Source organism: Periplaneta americana, chromosome 7 (assembly GCF_040183065.1).
Source record: "Periplaneta americana isolate PAMFEO1 chromosome 7, P.americana_PAMFEO1_priV1, whole genome shotgun sequence".
Classification (NCBI taxonomy): domain Eukaryota; kingdom Metazoa; phylum Arthropoda; class Insecta; order Blattodea; family Blattidae; genus Periplaneta; species Periplaneta americana.
In genome coordinates this window covers 7,411,048-7,436,998 of record NC_091123.1, presented here as the reverse complement: position 1 = coordinate 7,436,998, position 25,951 = coordinate 7,411,048, and the positions used below count along the sequence as shown (strand labels likewise).

Sequence of the window (25,951 nt, the reverse complement as noted above, 5' to 3'; positions counted from 1 at the left end):
AACAAGTTACTAAAATAATATTTTGAGGATTCCGTTTTGTCAAGATCTTTTAAACGTCTTTTTCTCGGAAGTAATAATATTTTTGACTCAATGTGTTTTGCTTGTAAATCGACTATATATTGTCCTTCGTTAATTACCCCTCTTATCATATATTCTCAATTTATAAACCGAAACAAAAATAAAACATTCAAACCAACACAACTGTAGTTTGATACCCGAAATTGGGTGATGTATTCTACGTGTCGGTGTATTCCTGACACAGCGCAGATTTTTGTTCGGGCTAACTGGTATTTCAACTGTGGTCTCCGGAGTGGAATACCGATGATGGCTTCATTCGGAACTGATTGAGTGCATATTATTATATTACTATTATTATTAGTTTTATTGCGATACCAACGTGGTCTACAGGATAGGGAAAGTTAACCTATTTTTTTCGATATAGTTCACTGTAAGGCAAATGTAAGGTAATCATTGGCGAGTCCTCGGCCTCATCTCGCTATCAACAATTCCATCGACGATAAAAAAACAGTACTAGAAACAGCGTCGTTAAATAACCAACTAAAATAGGATATAAATTATAACGTTTATTATTATTATTATTATTATTATTATTATTATTATTATTATTATTAAATTCATCACCAACATGACTAGAAAAGAAGAAGAAAAATGCAAGCAGGAAGAAGAGCAGTGGATCGGATCTGGTTATGAATGTCAAAACTGAACTGTAAAACTGCATACAATCGTCATGGAGAAGGGTCACAGATTATGTAATTCTGGTATTCTCCAGCTATGTGTGGCATAATTGAAGAGGTGTGCACATATTTGCTATTGTCCGCTTGATCGTAACATACCACAGTTTGTTTTGCATAACGAAAAAAAAGTCAATTGCTTCTATCAATATCAGCAGCAGAATTTTTATTCGTCCCTAATTATGGACAGTAAAGCAGAAATATTTATTTTCGTTTTCGTCTAGTTCACAAATCAACATCAAGTCAGTTTTACTACATCTCAATCTGAGTAAAACTCAGACATTTTCACATTGTTAGCACAACAGAATATGCTACTGGAGCTAAGTGACAGCTGTGAGCAGTATGGGATGAAGATAAATGCAAACAAGACGAAGACCATGGTCATAGGAAGAAAAATAAATGTGTGAATTCTAAATGAGGCAGTAGAGCAAGTGGACAGCTTCAAATACTTGGGGTGTACTATAAGCAGTAACATGAGCTGCTGCCAGGAAGTCTAAAGGAGGATAGCAATGGCCAAGGAAGTTTTTAATAGAAAAAGGAGCATCTTCTGCAGACCTCTGGAGAAAGAACTGAGGAAGAGACTAGTGGAGTGCAGATACAATATATAAAGATTAGAAGAAATAAAGTACTCTAATACAACAAAATAGGCATTAATTGACTTACTAAAATATTTCACTAATGTTAGCTTCACCAAAACGTTTGAACGGAGCCGCCATTTTCAGTTTACTATACGAGTATATGCGGTAAACAAATGACGGTCACAAAGCATGTTTTATAGTACCGTAATGAATTTGCAGTTCGAAATGTTGACAAACAAAACAAAAATGGTAGGGAGGTGATACTTACTTACAAATGGCTTTTAAGGAACCCGAAGGTTCATTGCCGCCCTCACATAAGCCCGCCATCGGTCCCTATCCTGTGGAAGATTAATCCAGTCTCTATCATCATACTCCACCTCCCTCAAATCCATTTTAATATTATCCTCCCATCTACGTCTCGGCCTCCCTAAAGGTATTTTTTCCTCCGGTCTCTCAACTAACACTCTATATGCATTTCTGGATTCTCCCATACGTACTACATGCCCTGCCCATCTCAAACGTCTGTATTTAATGTTCCTAATTATGTCAGGTGAAGAATACAATGCGTTGTGTAACTTTCTCCATTCTCCTGTAACTCCATCCCGCTTAGCCCCAAATATTTTCCGAAGCACCTTATTCTCAAACACCTTATAGGGATACGTAACAAGCTGTTTTTTACGGTGATGGGTTGTTAGCCCTTCGCCCAACCCCCAAGCTGGAGGACCACCCCTTATCGGCTGTCCACGATTGCTTATTCAGTATATTCGCAGCTACCCTCCATATCTGGAGGCCGTCTCCTCTATCCGCAACCTGAGGACGCGCCATGCCGTGGTGATAGGGACCCACAATACATGGAGGGAGATGATAAAAACTGAAAATATATAAACATTAGAAGAAATAAAGTACTCTAATACAATAAAATAGGCATTAATTGACGTACTAAAATTCTATTTCACTAATATTAGCGTCACCAAAACAAACGGAGCCGCCATTTTCACTTGACTATGCGGTAAACAAATGACGATCGCAAAGCATGTGTTACATTACCGTAAAGAATTTGCGGTTCGAAATGTTGGCAAACAAAGAAACAAATGCTAGGGAAGTGATAAAAATAAAGAATGCTAGGGAAGTGATAAAAACAAAGAAATACTAGGGAAGTGATAAAACTGTAGCGATAAACAGTCATGATTGAAACACGTCCTTTCGTACCTTTTATTGGTCAAAAGTAGTATGACGTAGTAAACAGTCGTGAACTACAACACAAACAAGATGCAAGTGTTCCCTGATAGTACCAGTGGCACGCGCCAAGCATGACGTTACGCCAATGCAGTCCACGATCAAATTAACCCTATCTCCGTACGCTCTGCCCAGCAAGGTCCCTACTCATGTCCAACTGTACAGTGAGAGCTGGAAGAGGTTTCAAGTCAATAATTTGAAAAGAGAACTCCATGCTCGTAGCTCTTGAGTCGCAATCTGTTCTGGGGAACACGACACCTCTGTCCATCGCCGGAGTCTCACAAACAACTTCCCGAGATTTCCTTCTTTATCGCTTGTGAAGAATGCGTAGGAGGTTATGGCATTTGTGACACCACGGAGTTTAATGTACTTTATCGGGCAACGCATGCCAGCTCTGCTCTAGGGAACTCTGCGCCTTCAAAAGGTCCATTTCGAAGACGAATGTGTGTAATACGGCACTTGGCCGCCGTATCTCTCCTTGCCTTTATTTCCACATCCACAAATCAAAGATAAGCTACCTAGCGGAGAACGGACTCATGCCTTCTATACACAGGGACATCATTTTATTTTTACTTCAATTTTTATTGTACCTGACTTTCTGGATGTACTTCACTCCCACCCCTTCTACTAGTAAACTTCCAACAGTTCACGACACAGAGCCGAGGGCGCGTAAGCAGTACTGAGTTAGGAGTATAGTACGTTCCAGAAATATGTTCGCGTTCTCCAGTGACGAAAGAGCTTTCAATATTGAATAATATTTTCGCACAGGTACTGTCGTCCGTTTGCCTACGTCGCATCCCGGTTTCCCCCACCAGCTTCTGTTCTCCCAATGTAAAGTATAGTAGCTGGGCTGTTTTAGCTCTTTTCTGAAAACATTAATTTCTGTTAGGAATTGGACGTCTAGGTAATATTATAAAAGTGTTTAAAATAACTTAAATAAAAGGGCCTCGTTAAGTAATTAACTATCACGTGATTCACACCCCTTTCTACGACACTGCGACAAAACAACTTGAACGGACAGTAGATAGCATTTCTGAATAATTTTATCTTTTCGGATCGGGCAGAAGTGAAGATTGAATTTACAGTACGTAAGGTACTCTTTTATAGAGTAGGTACAGAATTATTTCAACATGAGTTACTCGTACGAAGGACGAAACTGGTAATTGGAATTAGGTACAATAGTCTATAGAGTGATAATATGCACAAAAGAACTGAAGCCTGTATCGAAATGAACGGCCACCATTTTAAAAAATGTGTTTAAATATCCATATTATGATTATTTTTCAATTTAACTTCATTCTCTATATTGTACGCTAATGTGCTGTGAAGTACAATATACATTGCATAATTAATACGTCCGAATGGATAGCTCAGTTGGTGAGTAAAAACACTAAGTTGTAATACAGTACTGTATTTTGATTAAACAAAAGCCTAATGAAAATTATCAAACTCAAAATTGTGATATTTCCTAGTTTACATAATTGGATGAACTACTTTTCTTCCCTCCTATACCTAGTAAAGTGATTTGTAATTTACGCCAGTAGCATCGAACTCCAGTCGTGGAAGGGGTAGCAAACGGTGTTTCCTGTTTCAATCGTTAATAGAAAGGTATAGTCAGATTAATATTAAAAATGTTAGTAAAAATAAAATGATGTCCCTGTATATCTCGGACAATTGCTAGAGGTCAATAAAAATTTTCAGTGACGTTTCTAGTCGAAAAGTACCTATATAAACACACAAGTACATACAGGCTTAGACTGCGTGTTTCAAAAGTGATAGTAAAATTTTTAGGAATAAGAAGAAAAAAAGGAAAAGAAGCAAAAAAAGTTGCAGTAAATATAAAATGAAGAGCTCAGAAAAAAGGTGGTACAAGTGACAAAGTCTGAAAAATTGATTTTATATGATATAAGTACTCTATGTTATGTGAAAAACTCATGAAAAGAAAGTGGTATACAGTTGAATCTTCGATTGGTGCTGCGATCTGTTTACCTAAAATTTGGACTCTTTGGGAAAAACAGTCGAATGCTCAGAAAAAAAATACGGTATAAGTGCACTGCCTTCTGCAGATGTTGATATGTCTTGTATAAGTGGCTAAAAAACAAGACGTAAATGATTTATGTGATGGATTATCAATGATTACGAAATGTAAGATGTTTTTATTCATTATTACTTATTTAACTGTGTAATAATGTCATGCTTATCTCATAATAAATGATCACTACTAAATGACACTCGAGAGAAAATTAAACGCAGAATAAATGTGGGAAATGCCTGTTATTGTTCGGTTGAGAAGCTTTTATCATCCTATCTGGTCACAAAAAAAAAAAAACTAAATGTTAGAATTTATAAAACAATTATATCTACTCGTACTTGGAGGATTTAGTGAAGAAGTGTTTTCAGAACATGGGAAGAATGATAGTAGGAGGAAGAAGATTAAAGTGCATAAGATTTGCTGATAATATGGCTTTGTTTGCAGAAGAGTAGATGATACTAAGAGATATGCTACTGGAGCTAAATGACAGCTGTGAGCAGCATGGGATGAAGATAAGTGCAAACAAGACGAAGACCATGGTCATAGGAAGAAAAATAAAGAAGGTAAACTTGTAGAAGAGGAAATGATACTAAGGGATATGCTACTGGAGCTAAATGACAGCTGTGAGCAGTATGGGATGAAGATAAGTGCAAACAAGACGAAGACCATGGTCATAGGAAGAAAAATAAAGAAGATAAACTTGTAGAAGAGGAAATGATACTAAGGGATATGCTACTGAAGCTAAATGACAGCTGTGAGCAGTATGGGATGAAGATAAATGCAAACAAGACGAAGACCATGGTCATAGGAAGAAAAATAAAGAAGGTAAACTTGTAGAAGAGGAAATGATACTAAGGGATATGCTACTGAAGCTAAATGACAGCTGTGAGCAGTATAGGATGAAGATAAATGCAAACAAGACGAAGACCATGGTCATAGGAAGAAAAATAAAGAAGGTTAACTTGTAGAAGAGGAAATGATACTAAGGGATATGCTACTGAAGCTAAATGACAGCTGTGAGCAGTATGGGATGAAGATAAATGCAAACAAGACGAAGACCATGGTCATAGGAAGAAAAATAAAGAAGGTAAACTTGTAGAAGAGGAAATGATACTAAGGGATATGCTACTGAAGCTAAATGACAGGTGTGAGCAGTATGGGATGAAGATAAATGCAAACAAGACGAAGACCATGGTCATAGGAAGAAAAATAAAGAAGGTAAACTTGTAGAAGAGGAAATGATACTAAGGGATATGCTACTGAAGCTAAATGACAGCTGTGAGCAGCATGGGATGAAGATAAGTGCAAACAAGACGAAGATCATGATTATAGGAAGAAAAATACAGAAGGTAAACTTGTAGAAGAGGAAATGATACTAAGGGATATGCTACTGAAGCTAAATGACAGCTGTGAGCAGCATGGGATGAAGATAAATGCAAACAAGACGAAGATCATGGTCATAGGAAGAAAAATAAAGAAGGTAAACTTGTAGAAGAGGAAATGATACTAAGGGATATGCTACTGAAGCTAAATGACAGCTGTGAGCAGCATGGGATGAAGATAAGTGCAAACAAGACGAAGATCATGATTATAGGAAGAAAAATACAGAAGGTAAACTTGTAGAAGAGGAAATGATACTAAGGGATATGCTACTGAAGCTAAATGACAGCTGTGAGCAGCATGGGATGAAGATAAATGCAAACAAGACGAAGATCATGGTCATAGGAAGAAAAATAAAGAAGGTAAACTTGTAGAAGAGGAAATGATACTAAGGGATATGCTACTGAAGCTAAATGACAGCTGTGAGCAGTATGGGATGAAGATAAATGCAAACAAGACGAAGATCATGATTATAGGAAGAAAAATACAGAAGGTAAACTTGTAGAAGAGGAAATGATACTAAGGGATATGCTACTGAAGCTAAATGACAGGTGTGAGCAGTATGGGATGAAGATAAATGCAAACAAGACGAAGACCATGGTCATAGGAAGAAAGATAAAGAAGGTAAACTTGTAGAAGAGGAAATTATACTAAGGGATATGCTACTGAAGCTAAATGACAGCTGTGGGCAGCATGGGATGAAGATAAGTGCAAACAAGACGAAGATCATGATTATAGGAAGAAAAATACAGAAGGTAAACTTGTAGAAGAGGAAATGATAGTAAGGGATATGCTACTGAAGCTAAATGACAGCTGTGAGCAGCATGGGATGAAGATAAATGCAAACAAGACGAAGATCATGGTCATAGGAAGAAAAATAAAGAAGGTAAACTTGTAGAAGAGGAAATGATACTAAGGGATATGCTACTGAAGCTAAATGACAGCTGTGAGCAGCATGGGATGAAGATAAATGCAAACAAGACGAAGATCATGGTCATAGGAAGAAAAATAAAGAAGGTAAACTTGTAGAAGAGGAAATGATACTAAGGGATATGCTACTGAAGCTAAATGACAGCTGTGAGCAGTATGGGATGAAGATAAATGCAAACAAGACGAAGATCATGATTATAGGAAGAAAAATACAGAAGGTAAACTTGTAGAAGAGGAAATGATACTAAGGGATATGCTACTGAAGCTAAATGACGGCTGTGAGCAGCATGGGATGAAGATAAATGCAAACAAGACGAAGATCATGGTCATAGGAAGAAAAATACAGAAGGTAAACTTGTAGAAGAGGAAATGATAATAAGGGATATGCTACTGAAGCTAAATGACAGCTGTGAGCAGCATGGCATGAAGATAAATGCAAACAAGACGAAGATCATGGTCATAGGAAGAAAAATACAGAAGGTAAACTTGTAGAAGAGGAAATGATACTAAGGGATATGCTACTGAAGCTAAATGACAGCTGTGAGCAGCATGGGATGAAGATAAATGCAAACAAGACGAAGATCATGGTCATAGGAAGAAAAATAAAGAAGGTAAACTTGTAGAAGAGGAAATGATACTAAGGGATATGCTACTGAAGCTAAATGACAGCTGTGAGCAGTATGGGATGAAGATAAATGCAAACAAGACGAAGATCATGATTATAGAAGAAAAATACAGAAGGTAAACTTGTAGAAGAGGAAATGATACTAAGGGATATGCTACTGAAGCTAAATGACAGCTGTGAGCAGTATGGGATGAAGATAAATGCAAACAAGACGAAGACCATGATTATAGGAAGAAAAATACAGAAGGTAAACTTGTAGAAGAGGAAATGATACTAAGGGATATGCTACTGAAGCTAAATGACAGCTGTGAGCAGTATGGGATGAAGATAAATGCAAACAAGACGAAGATCATGATTATAGGAAGAAAAATACAGAAGGTAAACTTGTAGAAGAGGAAATGATACTAAGGGATATGCTACTGAAGCTAAATGACAGCTGTGAGCAGTATGGGATGAAGATAAATGCAAACAAGACGAAGATCATGATTATAGGAAGAAAAATACAGAAGGTAAACTTGCGAATTCTAAATGAGGCAGTAGAGCAAGTGGACAGCTTCAAATACTTCGGTTGTACTATACGAGTAAGTAGTAATATGAGCTGCTGCCAGGAAGTCAAAAGGAGGATAGAAACGGTCAAGGAAGCTTTTAACAGAAAAAGGAGCATCTTCTGCGGACCTCTGGAGAAATAACTAAGGAAGAGACTAGTGAAGTGCTTTTTATGGAGTGTGGCATTGTATGGGGGCAGAAACATGGACATTACGACGAAATGAAGATAAGCGACTAGAAGCGTTTGAAATGTGGATATGGAGAAGAATGGAACGTGTGAAGTGGACAGACAGAACACTAAATGAAGTGAATTATCGGTTACTCTGAATGATTGTGAAACTTGGACTCTGACTTTGAGAGAGGAACAGAGGTTAAGGATGTTCAAGAATAAGGTGCTTAGGAAAATATCTGGAGCTAAGAGGGATGAAGTTACAGGAGAATGGAGAAAGTTACACATCGTAGAACTGCATGCACTCGTATTCTTCACCTGACATAATTAGGAACATTAAATCCAGACGTTTGAGATGGGCGGGGCATGTAGCACGTATGGACGAATTCAGAAATACATATAGAGTGTAAGTTGGGAGGCCGGAGGAAAAAAGGCCTTCGGGAAGGCCGAGACGTAGATGGGAGGATAATATTAAAATGTATTTGAGGAAGGTGGGATATGATAGTAGAGACTGGATTAATCTTGCTCTGGATAGGAACCGATGGCGGGTTTATGTGAGGACGCCAATGAATCTGCGATACCGAGGATGGCAATTAAGTAATCCAGAGTAGTGAATTCTGATTAACTTGCGAATTTCATATAGCTAATGTTTTTCTCACACCCACATTTTACTTAATAAAAATAGGTTACATTTCTTCATTCTACAGGACTTAATATCAGATCTGTTAGGAGGATCGTCTAGTTTTGAGTATTCTTTTGTTTGTTGTTATGTTACTGTTGAATGAAACATATTCTCACTTACTTCCCTAGAGAAGCAATGTGACTTACGTCCTGTCGTCAATAGCAACCAACACTATCACGGTAAAATTATTTAATGGTCTAAAAAGCTAATAACAGGATACACACAGCAGTGGGAGTGGAAAAAAAAAAAAAAAAACATAAACTGTGTGCGTTAACTTTTTAATATATCAACTCCTTGGGCACCCCTCCCAAGTGCCCAGAAATGAATCTAAAACGTTTTAACTGAACAAAGAAATGGTTTTGGAATGCCCTCGATCACTTATTATCACACATACTTATTCATGTTATACTATTACAAATAATACGTTCATTCATTTGTTCATCCATACATTCATTTGTTTCTGTATGGAAAGCCATAAATCTATGTCTCATTTCCAAGGAAACCGACCAGAAGAAGAACAAAAGAAGTCAAGTAATGAACCTTAAGTGTGGGAAGCTGTCCAAGAAAGTTTTGACTGTCATGTTTGTAGAAGTCACTTATTATTTTCCTTCAGTAGCGCTCGATGGTTAACGCAGACGACCTACATCGGATGATGGAGTGCCTGGCCAACTCGGAGTGCAGCTGGCGCTCGGTACAACTTCGCCCCGATAACTTCAGTTTATTAATTTCTTGACGCTATCGGTTCCAGTTTCTGTTGCTGCAAGTTTATTCCCATGAATTTCCACAAATCTGGCAACTGTCTCGATCCCTCAATACACTTCATGGACTTAATTATCTACATAACTCTCTGCGACAGAACTTCCGTCAGAAGAGCCGACTTGAAATATGATAGCACTAAGCGGGCTTCGAGTCTCGATGCCACGCTGAGCTAGGCTTTAATCATTCTGAAGATGGCGTGTAGGTAGGAGAATGAAGACGTTAGCTGTAAGTGATTAATATTCAATTATTGGATAAGTGAGTGAATGAATGAATTAATGAATGAAAAAAGAGACAACGAAAAAAAGACGGACAACAAAAAACACGCGAACGAGCAAACGGACGAAAGAATAAACAGGCGAAAGAGCAAACAAACGAACGAACAGGAACCGAACAAACAAAATGGCGAAGGAACACACAAACAGTTGAACGACAAGACAAACTGACGAATGAGTAAAAAGAAACAGACGAACGAACATAAAAAAGATGAACAAACAAAAAATAGACGAATGACAAACAAACAAACAGACGATCGAAAAACAAGCAGGCGAACTAGTAGTATTTATTTATTTATTTATCCAGACGTTTGAGATGGGCTGGGCATGTAGTACGTATGGGCGAATCCAAAAATGCATATAGAGTGTTAGTTGGGAGGCCGGAGGGAAAAAAGACCTTTAGGGAGGCCGAGACGTAGATGGGAAGATAATATTAAAATGAATTTGAGGGAGGTGGGATATGATGATAGAGCCTGGATTAATCTTGCTCAGGATAGGGACCTATGGCGGGCTTATGTGAGGGCGGCAATGAACCTCCGGGTTCCTTAAAAGCCAGTAAGTAAGTAAGTATTTATTTATTTATTTATTTAGCCTAGCCGTCAGGCCTTCTCTGCCCCTCTACCAGGGGATTACATCTACAATATGAAGAATAAAATTAGAATTAATATTAATAACTAGGAGACTGATTAACAAATAAACATACGAAGCAACAAATAAAAAGACGCTCGAAAAAACAAACAAACACAGACTAACAAACAGGCAAACGAACTAACAGACAAAAGAATAAATAAATATACGAACAAACTAACAAACAGACAAACGAGGAAAAAGGCGAACGAAGAAATAAACAAACAAAATATAGACAAATAGATGAACAACAAACGATAGATAAATAAAGAGACGGAGAAACAGACAGAGGATTAAACAAACAAAACACAAAGAAACAAATCAATAAACAAAACAACGAACCCATGAACAAACGATGAACGAAAGAATGAAGAAAAGAATCGATGAATGGACGAACGTAGGATGAACGAATAAATTAACGAAAGCGTGAGTGAGTGAGTGAGTGAGCGAGCGAGCGAATTAACTAATTATAAAGCTAACGAACGAATCAACGGCTAAACCAAGAAACTAATCACTGAAGAAATGTACTAACGAATAAACAAAAGAACGAATTAACAAAAAAAGGTTCCACACCTGTGGAGTAACGGGCAGCGCGTCTGGCCGCGAAACCAGGTGGCCCGGGTTCGAATCCCGATAGGGGCAAGTTACCTGGTTGAGGTTTTTTACGGAGTTTTCCCTCAACCCAATACGACCAAATGCTGGGTAACTATAGGTACTCGACCCCGGACTCATTTCACCGGCATTATCACCTTCATATCATTCAGACGCTAAATAACCTAGATGTTGATACAGGGTCGTAAAATAACCCAATAAAATAAAAAATAAAAACAAAGAAAGGAACAAATGTATAAAAGAATGAGCAGACCAACGAAGGAATGAATTAACGGATAAATAAAATTAAACGAACAAAAAAAAATTAATGAATAAACAAACGAATTAACAAAGGAATAAGCGAATAAGAAAACGATTTAATAAAAAACAAACGAACGAATGAATGAGTGAAAAATTAAGTTAATAAATATTCGCATTAATTAAAAATCAATTGAACAGGCAAAAGAATTGAAAAGGAAATGAAAGAATAAAATAACAAGAACACGAAAAAATGAAGTAGGGAACAAACGAATAAGCAAGTGAAGCAATAAATGAACAGATTAAAGAATGCTTGAGGTAAGGAAGAAATGAAGGAAACGACAGAATGTGGCAAATGAAGTGTATTAAAATTGGAGGTACGCAGGGATTCAAGAAACTAGCCGGTTCCGAGCTAACGAACTACTTATCCCATTCTGAAAACATCAGTAATGTAGCAACTGAACATTCGGGGTTCGAGGTACCAGATAGATAATAAAACAATGCATCATCAGTGTCAGAAATAGTGCTTGTAATAGACCTACATTTATTATGATAATTGCGACAATACCGCCACTGAACCGACACAACGTGTGTGCAATATTGAACATAAATCACCTGCAACGACTTCTAATCACTTTAAAATGTGTGCGAGCAAACTGGACAAAAACCATTAATTAAAGTGATTTCCCTGGGGAATGCAGTTTCCGCATACCCCTGCAACTAGGATTTTCATTGCAAAACCGAAAAGAGGAGCAAGCCAACAATGGGATGAAGAGAGAAGCCAGAAAACCGAAATTAGTACAGATCGCAAAAATTAAAACTCAATTACTAGCTACCAATTGAGCCACGTTATTCGTTTCGTTTTTTTTTTTGCATTGAAATAACGGAGAATAGCGCATAACCATAGCAACTAGCATGCGATCGCATTTAGATGCATTTGTATTTGTTATGTGAGGAATACTGAAAAATTGACAGTCACACACACTTCCTATTGATAATGATTTGTACTTTTCCAACAATTCACATCATTAATAATGTTGTGAATGACTGTTTACTGTATATTTTCATGATCCCTTATTAAAACACCATACATAGGTATATAAAATAAATAATTTAATATGTAGGCTTAAAGATATAAAAAGGGGAACTTTCTAGAATATTATTATTATTATTATTATTACCATCATTATTATTCTTATTATTATCATTTTTTCCGCTGTTATTTATACTCGCTTTAACATCTTCGGTCATATCGCGAGTTAATCTTTGGGTGAAATCCGAAGGCCTGTGTACTATTGTTGAGACTGGTTCTATTGTTGTGAACTAGATGGCGACTGTTTATGTAGGACTATTACTGATTTGTTATGAGGAAAAACGTCAACCAGGAAATTCAACGCGATTAGGAATCGAACCCGGGCCCTCTGCGTAAGAGGCCAGCATGCTGACCCCTACACCTCAGAGGTTGTCTATTATTATTATTATTATTATTATTATTATTATTATTATTATTATTAGTAGTAGTAGTAGTAGTAAGTAGTAGTAGTAGTAGTAGTAGTAGTAGTAGTGTAAGTCAGGATAGGAGAAGATATGTCAGAAGGAAGTGGAATATGAAGAGGAGTGCAACAAGGATGCCCTTTAACACATATTCTCTTCTAGATCTACTTATAGGATTTAGTGAAGAACTGTTTTCAGAACATGGGAGGGGTGATAGTAGGAGAAAGAGGAATAAAGTGCATAAGATTTGCAGATGATATGACATTGTTAGCAGAAGAGAAGATGATACTAAGGGATATGCTACTGGAGCTAAATAACAGCTGTGAGCAGTATGGAATGAAGATAAATGCAAACAAGACGAAAACCATGTTTATCGGAAGAAAACTAAAGAAGGTAAAAGTGCGAATTCTAAATGAAGCAGTAGAGCAAGTGGACAGCTTCAAATACTTGGGGTGTACTATAAGCAGTAACATGAGGTGCAGCCAGGAAGTCAAAAGGAGGATAGCAATGGCAAAGGAAGCTTTTAATAGAAAAAAAAGAGCATCTGCGGATCTCTGGAAAAATAACTAAGGAAGAGACTAGTGAAGTGCTTTGTATGGAGTGTGGCAATGTATGGGACAGAAACATGGACATTACGCGAAGTGAAGGAGAAGTGACTAGAAGCATTTGAAATGTGAACAGGGAGAAGAATGGACAGATTGAATAAGAAATGAAGCTCTGTTAGAAAGAGTGGGCGAAAAAAAATTGATGCTGAAGCTAATCAGGAAAAGAAAGAGAAATTGACTGGGTCATTGGCTGAGAAAAACCTGTCTATTGAAGGATGTACTGGTAGGAATGGTAAATGGGAGAAGAGTTTGGGGCAGAAGAAGATATCAGATAATAGACTAAGAGGAAGGCGAAAAAGAGAGAAGATTGTAGAATGCTGGATTTAAAATGAAGGGCCTTGAGCACAAACGATGAATGAATTATTAGCATGCTTCTTACAATGAGAAATTTAAAAAAGAAAGGAATTCATATAGGAAAAACCAGTCAATTATTTCGACAATGAACGTCATAGCAGTGAATAAAGAAACTGAAGTTTGTCCTTTACACTCATTCACTTTTCGACCGCTTCACTTCTCAATATTACACAATTTGAGCTTCTCGCCGGTTTTTATCGGTATGGTCGGAAGAGATCATATTGATTCTTCAGAAAAAAAAGTCAACTGCAACAAAGAAAATGCTTCAGGGATGGAGAATTAGAAAACTTTGAGTCTTCTGAAAGTCCGTTTTTGTAAGCAAACTTCTATGAAATTGTCAACAATCTTTCACTACGTCTGGAATAAAAAAAGAACGTCGAATTATTGCAAACTCAAAGACTGCGGTTGTGAACTTCTTTTGTCTATAGATCCGGTGTAATAAAAAAGTTATCTAGAAACATCTTTTCGTCTTGTCGAAGAATTTAGCCACCGACGTGGTTCTGGCTGCACTGGGGCGTCGGATCGAACCCTGATTGGGCTCATTAACTGGTTTTTCTTAAGAGGTTACACACAACTTCCACATCTGTATTTGAAGAAAATACGGGAGTCTAAGTGGTCTACAATATTTCACACAGAATACTGACGAAATTATTCAATTTACTCACAGTTAGCGGTAAAAAAAAAAACAACTTTTGTGCGAGATCGTGCGTATTTGCTTGCTTTCCGCACACAACCAATACGCGGTAAGTGTGAAATACCACATCCAGTATTCCCAACGTAACACACATAACAATTTCCCTCTTCTTACCGCTTAAGCGCGACATTCATTTTACTGCCCTAGGCTTTTAACATATTATTTTTAGAGACGTTTAACATAGTAATAATTATAAATTGGAAACTTACCACTGCAATTTCACCTAAATTGCAATGTTAATTATTGTTTTTAAATATTTGCAAACATTAAGTAAACTCTACAACACCACAAAAGTTACTGCATTTGTAATGAAAGTAACATTAAGGAAGCCGTGAAGAAATCAACAAGATTCCAGATGCCGATGTTATTACTGCAATATGTTATATAAATAATATTGTTAAAATATTAAAATGAAAAATAAATCATTACACAACGTTACCGTTTGTTTTAAGTTCGCATTTATAGACTGGGGGGAAAAAAAGACAGACGTATATCACGGCCTGCTGGAATATAGTAAACACAGAAAACATTTTACAGCAACAATGTTGAAGATAGATATTTTAGTTTTTAAAAGTTGCCGTCATTGAACAGAAACCAAGATGGAGATTTCATTGCAACTAATTAGAAATTCGTCTTTCAGGTATGTAATAAATGATCTTCGCACAAAATAATGTACGATACACGAGCGGTATGTTTGTTTTCATGTTCTCGGAAATAAAAAGCTCAACTACGTTTCGCTTTTTCAATCTTTTCCTCGAACATGAAAACATCAACATACCGCTCTTGTAACGTATATTACTATTTTCTACACTTTGGTAGTTAGACTTAAATTAAGAGTAATTTGAAATTTTTCCTCGCGTCATAGATTCAAACAAATTGTAAAAATTTCCTACATGAGTTGTTGAGTTTGAGACAGTTATGATTTGATTAGATGTGTCATGCTCGTGTTTGTAACATCTGTTCACTTACGCAAATCTAGTCTTTCAGGTGAAGCTCCCTGTAAAGCAGATTTGAATAATTTCAAGGGAAAAATTGTTCCGGGGCCGGGTATCGATCCCGGGACCTCTGGTTGAACGTACCAGCGCTCTACCACTGAGCTACCCGGGAAAAACCACAATTCCAAGTCACACAGAGATTGTGTGCACTCGTTGTGGGTCTCCGGCGTTTCGTCAGCCCACGTGAGTTGTGTGGATATAAAGGGAGAAGTTGGGACGGTGTCGGGTGGAGTTCCCGGGTAGCTCAGTGGTAGAGCGCTGGTACGTTCAACCAGAGGTCCCGGGATCGATACCCGGCCCCGGAACAATTTTTCCCTTGAAATTATTCAAATCTGTTCACTTACTTTTCATAAGAGAAAAGATTCTCTGCTTACAACACAAATAGCTATTTTTTTTTTAATTTGTAAGTGTAACAGTGTTTAATATTAAACTAATAAGCCCTGAAATTATTTCTGGTAAGTATTACCTTCTACAGAGACTGCACACTTCAGAACATCTCTGGAACTACAAAATCCATCATATAAATCACCTCCAACCACGTAAAAATGTAATGTTTCAAATAAAATTTTATATTATGCAAAAATAAGGGAGAGAAAGGCTGGAAGAGAAGGGAAATAAGAGAGTTGGGGGTCTGTTAAAATTAGGGCTAAATACGGGAGATCCCGGGAAATACGGGAATGTTGGAAACCCTACTTCCACAATTAAAAATTAATAAAACAAATTTATATGTCAGCTACGAATTCAACACTACAGTAAACTGCAATTAAAACAAATCAACTTCCTAGATTTGAATGTTGTCATATGATTTTTGCGGTACAACCCCGAAATAACACGCCATATTGTGGAGTGAGATTAGGAAATTAACAACAGGAAAAAAATGTTAGCCAAGTAAAATCAACAATTAAAATAATGTACAAATTTTCTAATGCAGACAGGACATTTTTCATAAATATTTCTTATCCTGTGATCAAGCTATCTAGACATTATTTTGGAACGTTTGCTTGAAAGGATTACAGTCCATCGTGTATGGCCTCAATGCAGAAAAGAAGACAGCTGGTTCGTGTTCAATGACGACGTATCAAACCATGGAACTCTCACTGGATTAGGGATCTTTTGACTTTAAAAAAGCAGCAGTGGAACCAACGGTTCCTGTACATATTGATGTAAATAGGTTCTTGTTCTTAAGTTAATTCAAGGAAATAAGTAGGATGATACGACACTCAAGCTACTATCATAGATAAATATATAATAGGATGCGAAACTGCGATCAGCACCATCTGGCGGCAGGGGGCTGAAATAAGATGATCAGCGCCCAACATCGTAGGTGGTGAACATTAGAACTACGTGTTGGGTACATTACCCAGAGTTCTCTATTTATCCGTTCGAGATATTGCTCGAGATTCGAGGAGTCGAGATGGCAGACAGAAACTTGCTAATAAGTGAACATAAAGTGATACTACGTGTGTGTATAAACAATGATGTTTATGGACGTTGTAAAAATAGTGTTGTTGAATGTATTGTAAAGTAATAGTAATATAATAAATTGAACTATCTAAGTAGTTCTTGCAGACTTTTCCATTGCGCTGAACAATAAATACCCAAAGAATACAATCCCAATTATCTAACCCTCTGCTTTATTTTTTGTCTCTGTCTGGTTATATTTTAATCGGGTATTGTAAAATAGATCCTCTTTTATCTTCCTGTTGGCTCCGGTAAGAATTTTCAGTAGAAGGTGCTGTGAGGAATAAAAATCTAAATGTTTTATTTTAAATTGGGTTAGTTTTGAATATCGATGAGGGTGGGATGGAATACTTTCTGCACAGTTTAACATTTTCGTCACCAGGTGCGCTGCTAAATGCATGGAGTAATTACTCTTTTCGCTACTTGGTGCGCTGCTAGATGTAATAACGCCCCTCCCCCCAACAGGTGGCAGCAAGGTCAATTTCTACAACAGCGCCTATAGTATGTGTTACGGGAAACTCAGTAAGTTACGCATCCTGTTATATATATTCATCCATGCTAGTATTCTTAACAAGCTGCAAGCACCTTTATTTGTATAATTATATGCCTATAATTCATGCATGGCCTCCCTCAACGAATAATATTTATTCTACATATTCTTTTTTTTCTACTATACACAGTCCCTAGAAACCAAAACAAAACGCTGAACAAGATATACAAACACAAACCGAATTTCTAACTTAAAACACTTATCAAAAAGATTTAATTTATTCAATTATGGACGGCGAAATTTCATGTTTAAACCTCGGGCCACTTGCACCCTCGGGTCAGAGGTCTTCGGTAACAACCCTGTAGCCCTCGCTATAAACATCTCCATTTCGCCTTTGATACATACATTAATTAAATTATTATTTTGATCATTTTTCATAAACGTTTTATTACATTTCCTCACTGCCTTTAACTTATCACGAGTTATTAAACAGTTTAGCAAATAGTTTTCTGTGAGGTCCGTCACATGTAGGATGTATCCGTTACTAAGCAACTGGCAGATGAAGTTGGAGCAGAGCTGGATCGTACATACTCGTATTTTCATGCCTTACACTTTCTCTTAAATGACTTTTCAGTACAGACGTATTTACGCATCCTCCATACTCATCAGACTTACGACCGTGCGACTTCAGGGGAGGCAGAGGTGAAATTTTCGAACAAAACTGAAGAAAAAACGAAAATTTGGTTTTTTCCATTTTTATTATCTTTATTTTGATATTCCGATGTTAGTTTTTGATTTTGTGCCCTAAAAAGTATGAAATTAAAACCAAGATAACTGCATTACTATATTATACCCATAATAAACTAATACTAATCATTATTTATATACCTTCTCTGAACATATAAATAAAAAGAAATATTGAAAATTTCTTACAATATGGTGCATGGAGCATTTTATATGAAACGATATAAAGTTTTATAAAATTATTAATATTCACAGAACTATGGTACTTAGAAAGTTGAAACTTGGTATGTCCATTACTAATAACATACTTAGTATCCATGATCAATTTCAAACAAATCGGATAAATTTTGTGGATTTTGAAATATTTACCTCTGCCTCCCCTTAACTAAAATCACCAATCAAACGGTACTATTTTTATTATCATTCAAAGGGCTTTCAGTTGCTTCGTGATAGCTGTGTGCAATGCGTAGCTACAGAATGAGACATCTTTGAAAAATATTATTTTTTATTTGTAGGTTATTTTACGACGCTTTACCAACGTCTTAGGTTATTTAGCTTCTGAATGAGGTGAAGGTGATAATTCCGGTGAAATGAGTCCGGGGTCCATCACTGAAAGTTACCCAGCATTTGCTCAAATTGAGTCGAGGGAAAACCCCAGAAAAAACCTCAACCAGGTAACTTGCCCCGACCGGGATTCGAACCCGGGCCACCTGGTTTCGCGACCAGACGCGCTAGCCGTTACTCCACAGGTGTGGACTCTTTGAATAAATAATGTCCATATTGTTCATACATAGAATCGTTGTTTTTACAGCATAAATTCTGCTTTTCAGCAGCCACACTATATATGGTTGAAAACATACTTTAATGATAAGTTTACCTATTCTTAAATGTAATTTATTCCCATATCTTGTAACGCCAACCTATTATTCAGACTATCCTGTACATAGCACTTAATTTCTCCGGAATGCACGTAGGATTATAACACAAGCAATCAATTTATTTCGCTTCATTTCGTTTGACGTAAAATCTGAAAGTTTCACGACTCTTTGTATTCCCAGTATTTGCTAAACAGTGTTCAGCTGCATTTACCTAAATGTATACAGATGACGCAAATTCTAGACAAAGAGTTTAAGGCTGTAAACCTTGCATTTCATGGCCCTGACACATGTGGGATAGACAGCAGATACGCAACATTTCACAATCACCTCGTACTTTTCGGACACTGCTATTTAAACTGCTCGCTGAAACAGAAATATCTTGGCGGTGGAGAAATTTGTTACATAACCTCAAAAGAATTTATCTTCCAACTTACAGACGTCCATCATAACGATTGGTTGTTCATTCATTTTCATGCTTTTATGTATCTAACTTGAAAATTATCCACCGCGAAACCAGGTTCGAATCCCGGTCGGGGCAATTGTTACCTGGTTGAGGTTTTTCCGGGGTTTTCCCTCAACCCAAAATCCAATACGAGCAAATGCTGGGTAACTTTCGGTGGTGGACCCCGGACTCATTTCACCGGCATTATCACCTTCATTTCATTCAGACGCTAAATAACCTTAGATGTTGATACAGCGTCGTAAAATAACCCAATAAAACCAGGTTCGAATCCCGGTCGGGGCAATTGTTACCTGGTTGAGGTTTTTCCGGGGTTTTCCCTCAACCCAAAATCCAATACGAGCAAATGCTGGGTAACTTTCGGTGGTGGACCCCGGACTCATTTCACCGGCATTATCACCTTCATTTCATTCAGACGCTAAATAACCTTAGATGTTGATACAGCGTCGTAAAATAACCCAATAAAATAAATAAAATCCACCGCTGTGGAGTAACTTTTAGCAAGTCTGAACGTGAAACGAATGAGCTTGGGTTCAAATCCTAGTTGGGATAAGTTACCTGGTAAGGGGCTTTTCCGAGGTTTTCACCCCTCTACTTATTTTAATTTATTATTTTACGACTTTTATCAACTGCTATGGTTATCTAGCGTCTGAGTGAGATGAAGGTGATAATGACTGCGAGACGAGTCCCGGGACAACGCCGAAAGTTACCCAGCATTTGCTCTTAATAGGTTGAGCGAAAACCCGGGGAAAAATTTCAACCAGGGAACTTATTCCAACCAGAATTTGAATCCGAACCCAGTCATCTCACGGTCAGACGTGCTAACCTTTACTCTATAGCGGTGAGTTTTCCCCTCTACTAACCGAAGCAGAATTGCTGCATAACTTTCAGCTTTCGACCCGGACTCATTTCGCTTCATTAAATTCAACTTCATCTATCACCTTTCAATAGTTTAAAGTCGACCTCAGATACAGCAGATGTAGTACCGCCATTTGCACACAGATGGCATGTATCTGAAAGAGTTGCATAAATCCCAGGGGAACAGAAAGGCTTTCATAGCGAACTGCATCGGATCTGGTGCTGGATAGTTGAATCGACAGATGGAACCACATAGTGAATCACGATACCTACTGTAATGTGATATTCAGGTCAATATAAGATACAGCATAATGTAGTGACGTGATTTACGAACAGATGATATCGATCTGAGAAGGCTACAGAAATCCCAGAGAGGACGGAGGGTCGTCTTTGGTTGTTTCGCTAGGACTCCGTCGGACCTGGGTGTTATAGCTGGATCCATAGATAACACCAAACAGTGAATCACGATACTTACAGGAATGCGGTCCTGAGGACTTCAATAATCACGCTCATAATGAGGTCGGCACAATAAATATGCGGTGCAAGCTATCGGGTCTTTCTCAGAAAGGAAAAAAAGAATGAAAATTGAGAGTCAGTGACATTCAGATCTATAAAATACAGGGTAGCCCTCTCGAAATATCCTGATTTTGATTGTTTACAAAAGGAAGACCAAAGGCGCGGGGGGAATTTTTTATCGCATTTATTGGGAAGTTCAACTCAACTATTTTGTCACTGATGTGGGTGATACTCGTGATTGTTGCTGTCGATGCAGAAATTATGCACCATAAGAATTAAATTTTTCTCTGATTGAGGTTTTGGTTGATATGTACATCTGTTATCAGGCAGTACATTTCACTTGCCGATATGTGTCTGAGGAAGAACAATTCTTGTTCGTATACATCTGAAATCTGACCAGAATTATTTTTTCCTCTGATTCAGGTTCTGGTTGATATGTACATCTATTATCAGGCAGTACATCTCACTTGACGATATGTGCCAGAGGAAAAACTATTATTGTACCTATACAGCTGAAATCTAACCAGAATTACTTTTTCTCTGATTGAGATTCTGGCTGATATGTACATCTACTATCAGGCAGTACATTACATTTGACGTTATGTGTCAGAGGAAGAACAATTATTGTTAGTATACATCTGAAATCTGATCAGGATTACTTTTTCCTCTGATTGAGATTCTGGCTGATATGTACATCTATTATGAGGCAGTACATTTCACTTGAGGATATGTGTCAGAGGAAGAACAATTATTGTTCGTATATATCTGAAATCTAACCAGAATTACTTTTTTCTCTGATTGAGATTCTGGCTGATATGTACATCTACTATCAGGCAGTACATTACATTTGACGATATGTGTCAGAGGAAGAACAATTGTTGTTCGTATATATCTGAAATATAACCAGAATTACTTTTTTCTCTGATTGAGATTCTGGCTGATATGTACATCTACTATCAGGCAGTACATTTCACTTGACGATGTGTGTCAGAGGAAGAACAATTGTTGTTCGTATAGATCTGAAATCTAACCAGAATTACTTTTTTCTCTGATTGAGATTCTGGCTGATACGTAATCTATTATCAGGCAGTACATTTCACTTGAGGATATGTGTCAGAGGAAGAACAATTGTTGTTCGTATATATCTGAAATCTAACCAGAATTACTTTTTTCTCTGATTGAGATTCTGGCTGATATGTACATCTATTATCAGGCAGTACATTTCACTTGACGATGTGTGTCAGAGGAAGAACAATTGTTGTTCGTATAGATCTGAAATCTAACCAGAATTACTTTTTTCTCTGATTGAGATTCTGGCTGATACGTAATCTATTATCAGGCAGTACATCTCACTTGACGACATGTGTCAGAGGAAGAACAATTGTTTGTATGCATCTGAAGTCTGATTAGTGTAATATGTAGCTAGTCAGCGATGTATGTAATGGAAGGGGAAAGAAACTAGCTACCTTACCACATTATATCATGGCTTAGTTTCCTCATGATTTATGCCTTATTGATGTCACTTTTGAGGTTCAAACCTGACTTCGCACAGTTGACTAAGCAACAAAACAAGAATTACTTCTGTACGACCTACAAATTGTTCAATAAATCACTCACTTACGGACTGACTGAATCACTCACTGATATATTGAGTGACTGACAGTGTGGTTTACTGATTCGCTGGTATACTGACCGACTTAACGATTCTTGGTCTGAGTGACTGATTTAGTAACTGAATCGCTGACAGACTGTGACTGAATAACCGCTTTACTGACACACTGAAGGACGAGTGTCTGAATAAATGATTTAGTAACTTTCTAACAGACTGAAATACTAATTCATAGACTCACTGATTGAAAGGGAGTTATCTTACAAACAACTGCCGTATGGCATTAGTATTTTTTTTACTGCCATGTGTGAAGCACTTCCTAACCACGTGGTATCTTCGCAGTTGCTATGACAACCTTCAGATATTCTTCAGAGAAAACATACTAAGTATTCAATAGCTAGACGTAAAGTTTAGTGTACTGAGGTAAATCGAATTAGGTTTTGTTGAAGAGAGTTCAAGTGTGTTGCACAGTTTTAAGATTTCATTAAATATCTCACAAGTAGAACTCACGGCATGTCGTTATTTTACAGCGCTTTATAGAGTAACACATCTTCAAACAATTTCACACTTCGTACAACATTATGAAAACACTTTGAAGTGTGCTACAGCATTCAAAGCCCAAACCCCAACTCCACATACTTTGAAGGTATTACAATTTAATACGGAATAAAACATTTAATAATTATCGAGCGACACATACAACACTTTGATATGATATAAAATGACTCTTTAATTTTTCGAAAATAGATCAAGAACATTAGAACCTAACAATCCTGGACTTTATAAAGAGTATGTGATAGTTGAGAATATTCCAATAAAATACAAGCTTTTCAGTTTGACTGGATTAACTCATCTTAATGTTTAATATTCTAATAGTAAACATAGAGTAATTTCAATTATAAATAATATTAGGAATTAGAATACTGTTCGTTGCACTTCCCTACATTTTTCTTTTTCTATGAAATAGTGGCAAAATTAAGTGATATTTTGACTTCATGTCATAAGACGAAAATGCTAAACTTTTTTTTACTTACGATTCTGTGGTGTAAAATGAATTTTTAGTACGTTAGAGTAAAACCCATTTAAAAAGAATCAATCAGCCGAGAAGGGATAAAATATCATTTCTAGATGTCATACGATTTATAAATTTCTGTGCAATATTTTGAACATAATTATATATTTCAAGTACTGTGTAATTTTATACAAAACATTGTATTATTGTTGAACTGGTTCGAGAAAAAAAAAAAACAATCACTTCATGATAGCTATGGCTGTTATTTTTTTCATTCTTTGCACGATCGTGTTTTTTGTTGTATTTACAGTTATTGTTGTTAGGTCTTGAAAGTTAGAATTCTTACACAGAAATTTGTTGCTAGGGAAACCATTCTATATAACATAAAACTGTACTGAAATAGATCCATTACAGTGCACTTATTGTTACTTAGTTACCATTACAGTATAGTTTTGCGAAGGCTTTGGAATAATATTGCTCTAAATTTTCAATGCAAAATATATTGTATTTGCAGTTTTAAAAATATTATTGTGCAAAAAGTGTTGTATAACATATGTTTATGAAATGCATAACAAAATCTCGAAAATTGAAAAAACTCGCTTTGGTCGTTTTTCTAACTTTCCTTCGATATTGTAAAAGCACTTGCCAACCTTGTTTGACGCATTTCGATACTGTTAAAGAAATGTCCCTTGAATTTAACACTTATTATGAGGAATTCTACCATTGCCTTTAATTTAACAAATGCGACAAATTTCGACAGCGTTAAAGTAAAATCAGTTCCTCAAATTTAAAAATTATGATGAGTTCAACAGCGTTAAAGGAAGAGTATTTTGAATTTACTAAGAACCTGTTACGAACTTCAATACCGTAGCGCTAAAATTAAGATTCCTTACATTTAACAATTATTATGACGAATTTCAACAACGTTTAAGTTTCTTGAATTTAACAATTATGATGAGTTTGTAAAGCGCTAAAAGGAGAGTAGTTTGGATTTATCAAATATGACGAATTTCAAGAGCGCTAAAATAAAGATTCCTTACACTTAACAATTATTATGACGAATTTCAACAACGTTAAAGTTTCTTGAATTTAACAATTATGATGAGTTTGTAAAGCGTTAAAAGGAGAGAATTTTGAGTCTATCAAGTATGACGAATTTCAAAAGTGTTAGAATAAATATTCCTTAAATTTACCAATTATTGTGACGAATTTCAACAACGCTAAAGTCAAAGTTTCTTAAATTTAACGACAAAATTATGATAAACTTGTACGGTATTAAAGGAAGAGTATTTTGAATTTATCAAGTATGACGAATTTCAAGAGCGTTAAAATAAAAATTCCTTAAATTTAACGATTACTATGGTGAATTTTGACAACGTTAATGTTCCTTTAATCTAACAATTATGATAAGTTTGTACAGCGTTAAAGGAAGAGTATTTTGAATTTGTCAAATATGACGAATTTCAAGAGCGCTAAAATAAAAATTCCTTAAATTTAACGATTACTATGGCGAATTTTGACAACGTTAATGTTTCTTTAATCTAACAATTATGATGAGTTTGTACAGCGTTAAAGAAAGAGTATTTTGAATTTGTCAAGTATGACGAATTTCAAGAGCGCTAAAATAAAAATTCCTTAAATTTAACGATTACTATGACGAATTTTGACATCGTTAAAATTTCTTGAATATAACAGTTATGATGACCTGTACAGCGTTAGAGGAAGAATATTTTGAATTTACAAAGTAAAACGAATTTCAAGAGCGCTAAAATAAAGATTCCATAAATATAACAATATTATTATGACGAATTTCAAGTACGCTAAAGTCAAAGTTTCTCGAATTATGATGAATTTCGATAGTGGTTTTCGCTACATCGTATATTTACATAAACAAACACCGTAACCATGTGAAAATCACCACGTGGGCAGGCAGTACTCACCGCTGTGTAGATGGCGCTGGCATAACTGCCGGTACGAACGGAGCGCCAACAGCAGCAGGATTGGAGGATCGCCATGGTGTCACCAGGACGGAATCTGAACACACATACAAAGCATGATAAGGACGGACGAACACGCTGAGCGTCGACAGATGTCTGTTGCTGGGACGGAGTGGACGTCCGCACGGCACGGGCCCGGCGCGTGTACTGCGGGTCACCTACATCGCAGGCTCCTCTCGCGCACACTCGCGGGCCGCAGGTGGTTGCCCCCCTCCTTCCTGGCACTGTGGTCACCCTCTCGGGGTAGTGAGCTGTGAAAACAGGCCCATCCCCCTTTCCTTCGTCTTATTCCCCGCTGATTGCATATGCAGCTTGCCAATTCGAGCTCATTCCCATAATTCAGTGCG

The 25,951-nt window shown here is 36.8% G+C and overlaps 1 protein-coding gene across 1 annotated transcript in view; it reads right to left on the bottom strand.

Annotated features, from left to right (window-relative positions):
* The window catches only part of LOC138702854 (uncharacterized), a 571,430-nt gene extending 545,700 nt beyond the window's left edge, over window positions 1–25,730 (bottom strand). Inside the window, exon 1 of the mRNA XM_069830203.1 lies at window positions 25,548–25,730. Within this exon, the coding sequence (XP_069686304.1) occupies window positions 25,548–25,622 (75 nt within the window). The 5' untranslated portion in view covers window positions 25,623–25,730. The remainder of the gene's footprint in view (window positions 1–25,547) is intronic.
* Window positions 25,731–25,951: the final 221 nt, after the last annotated feature.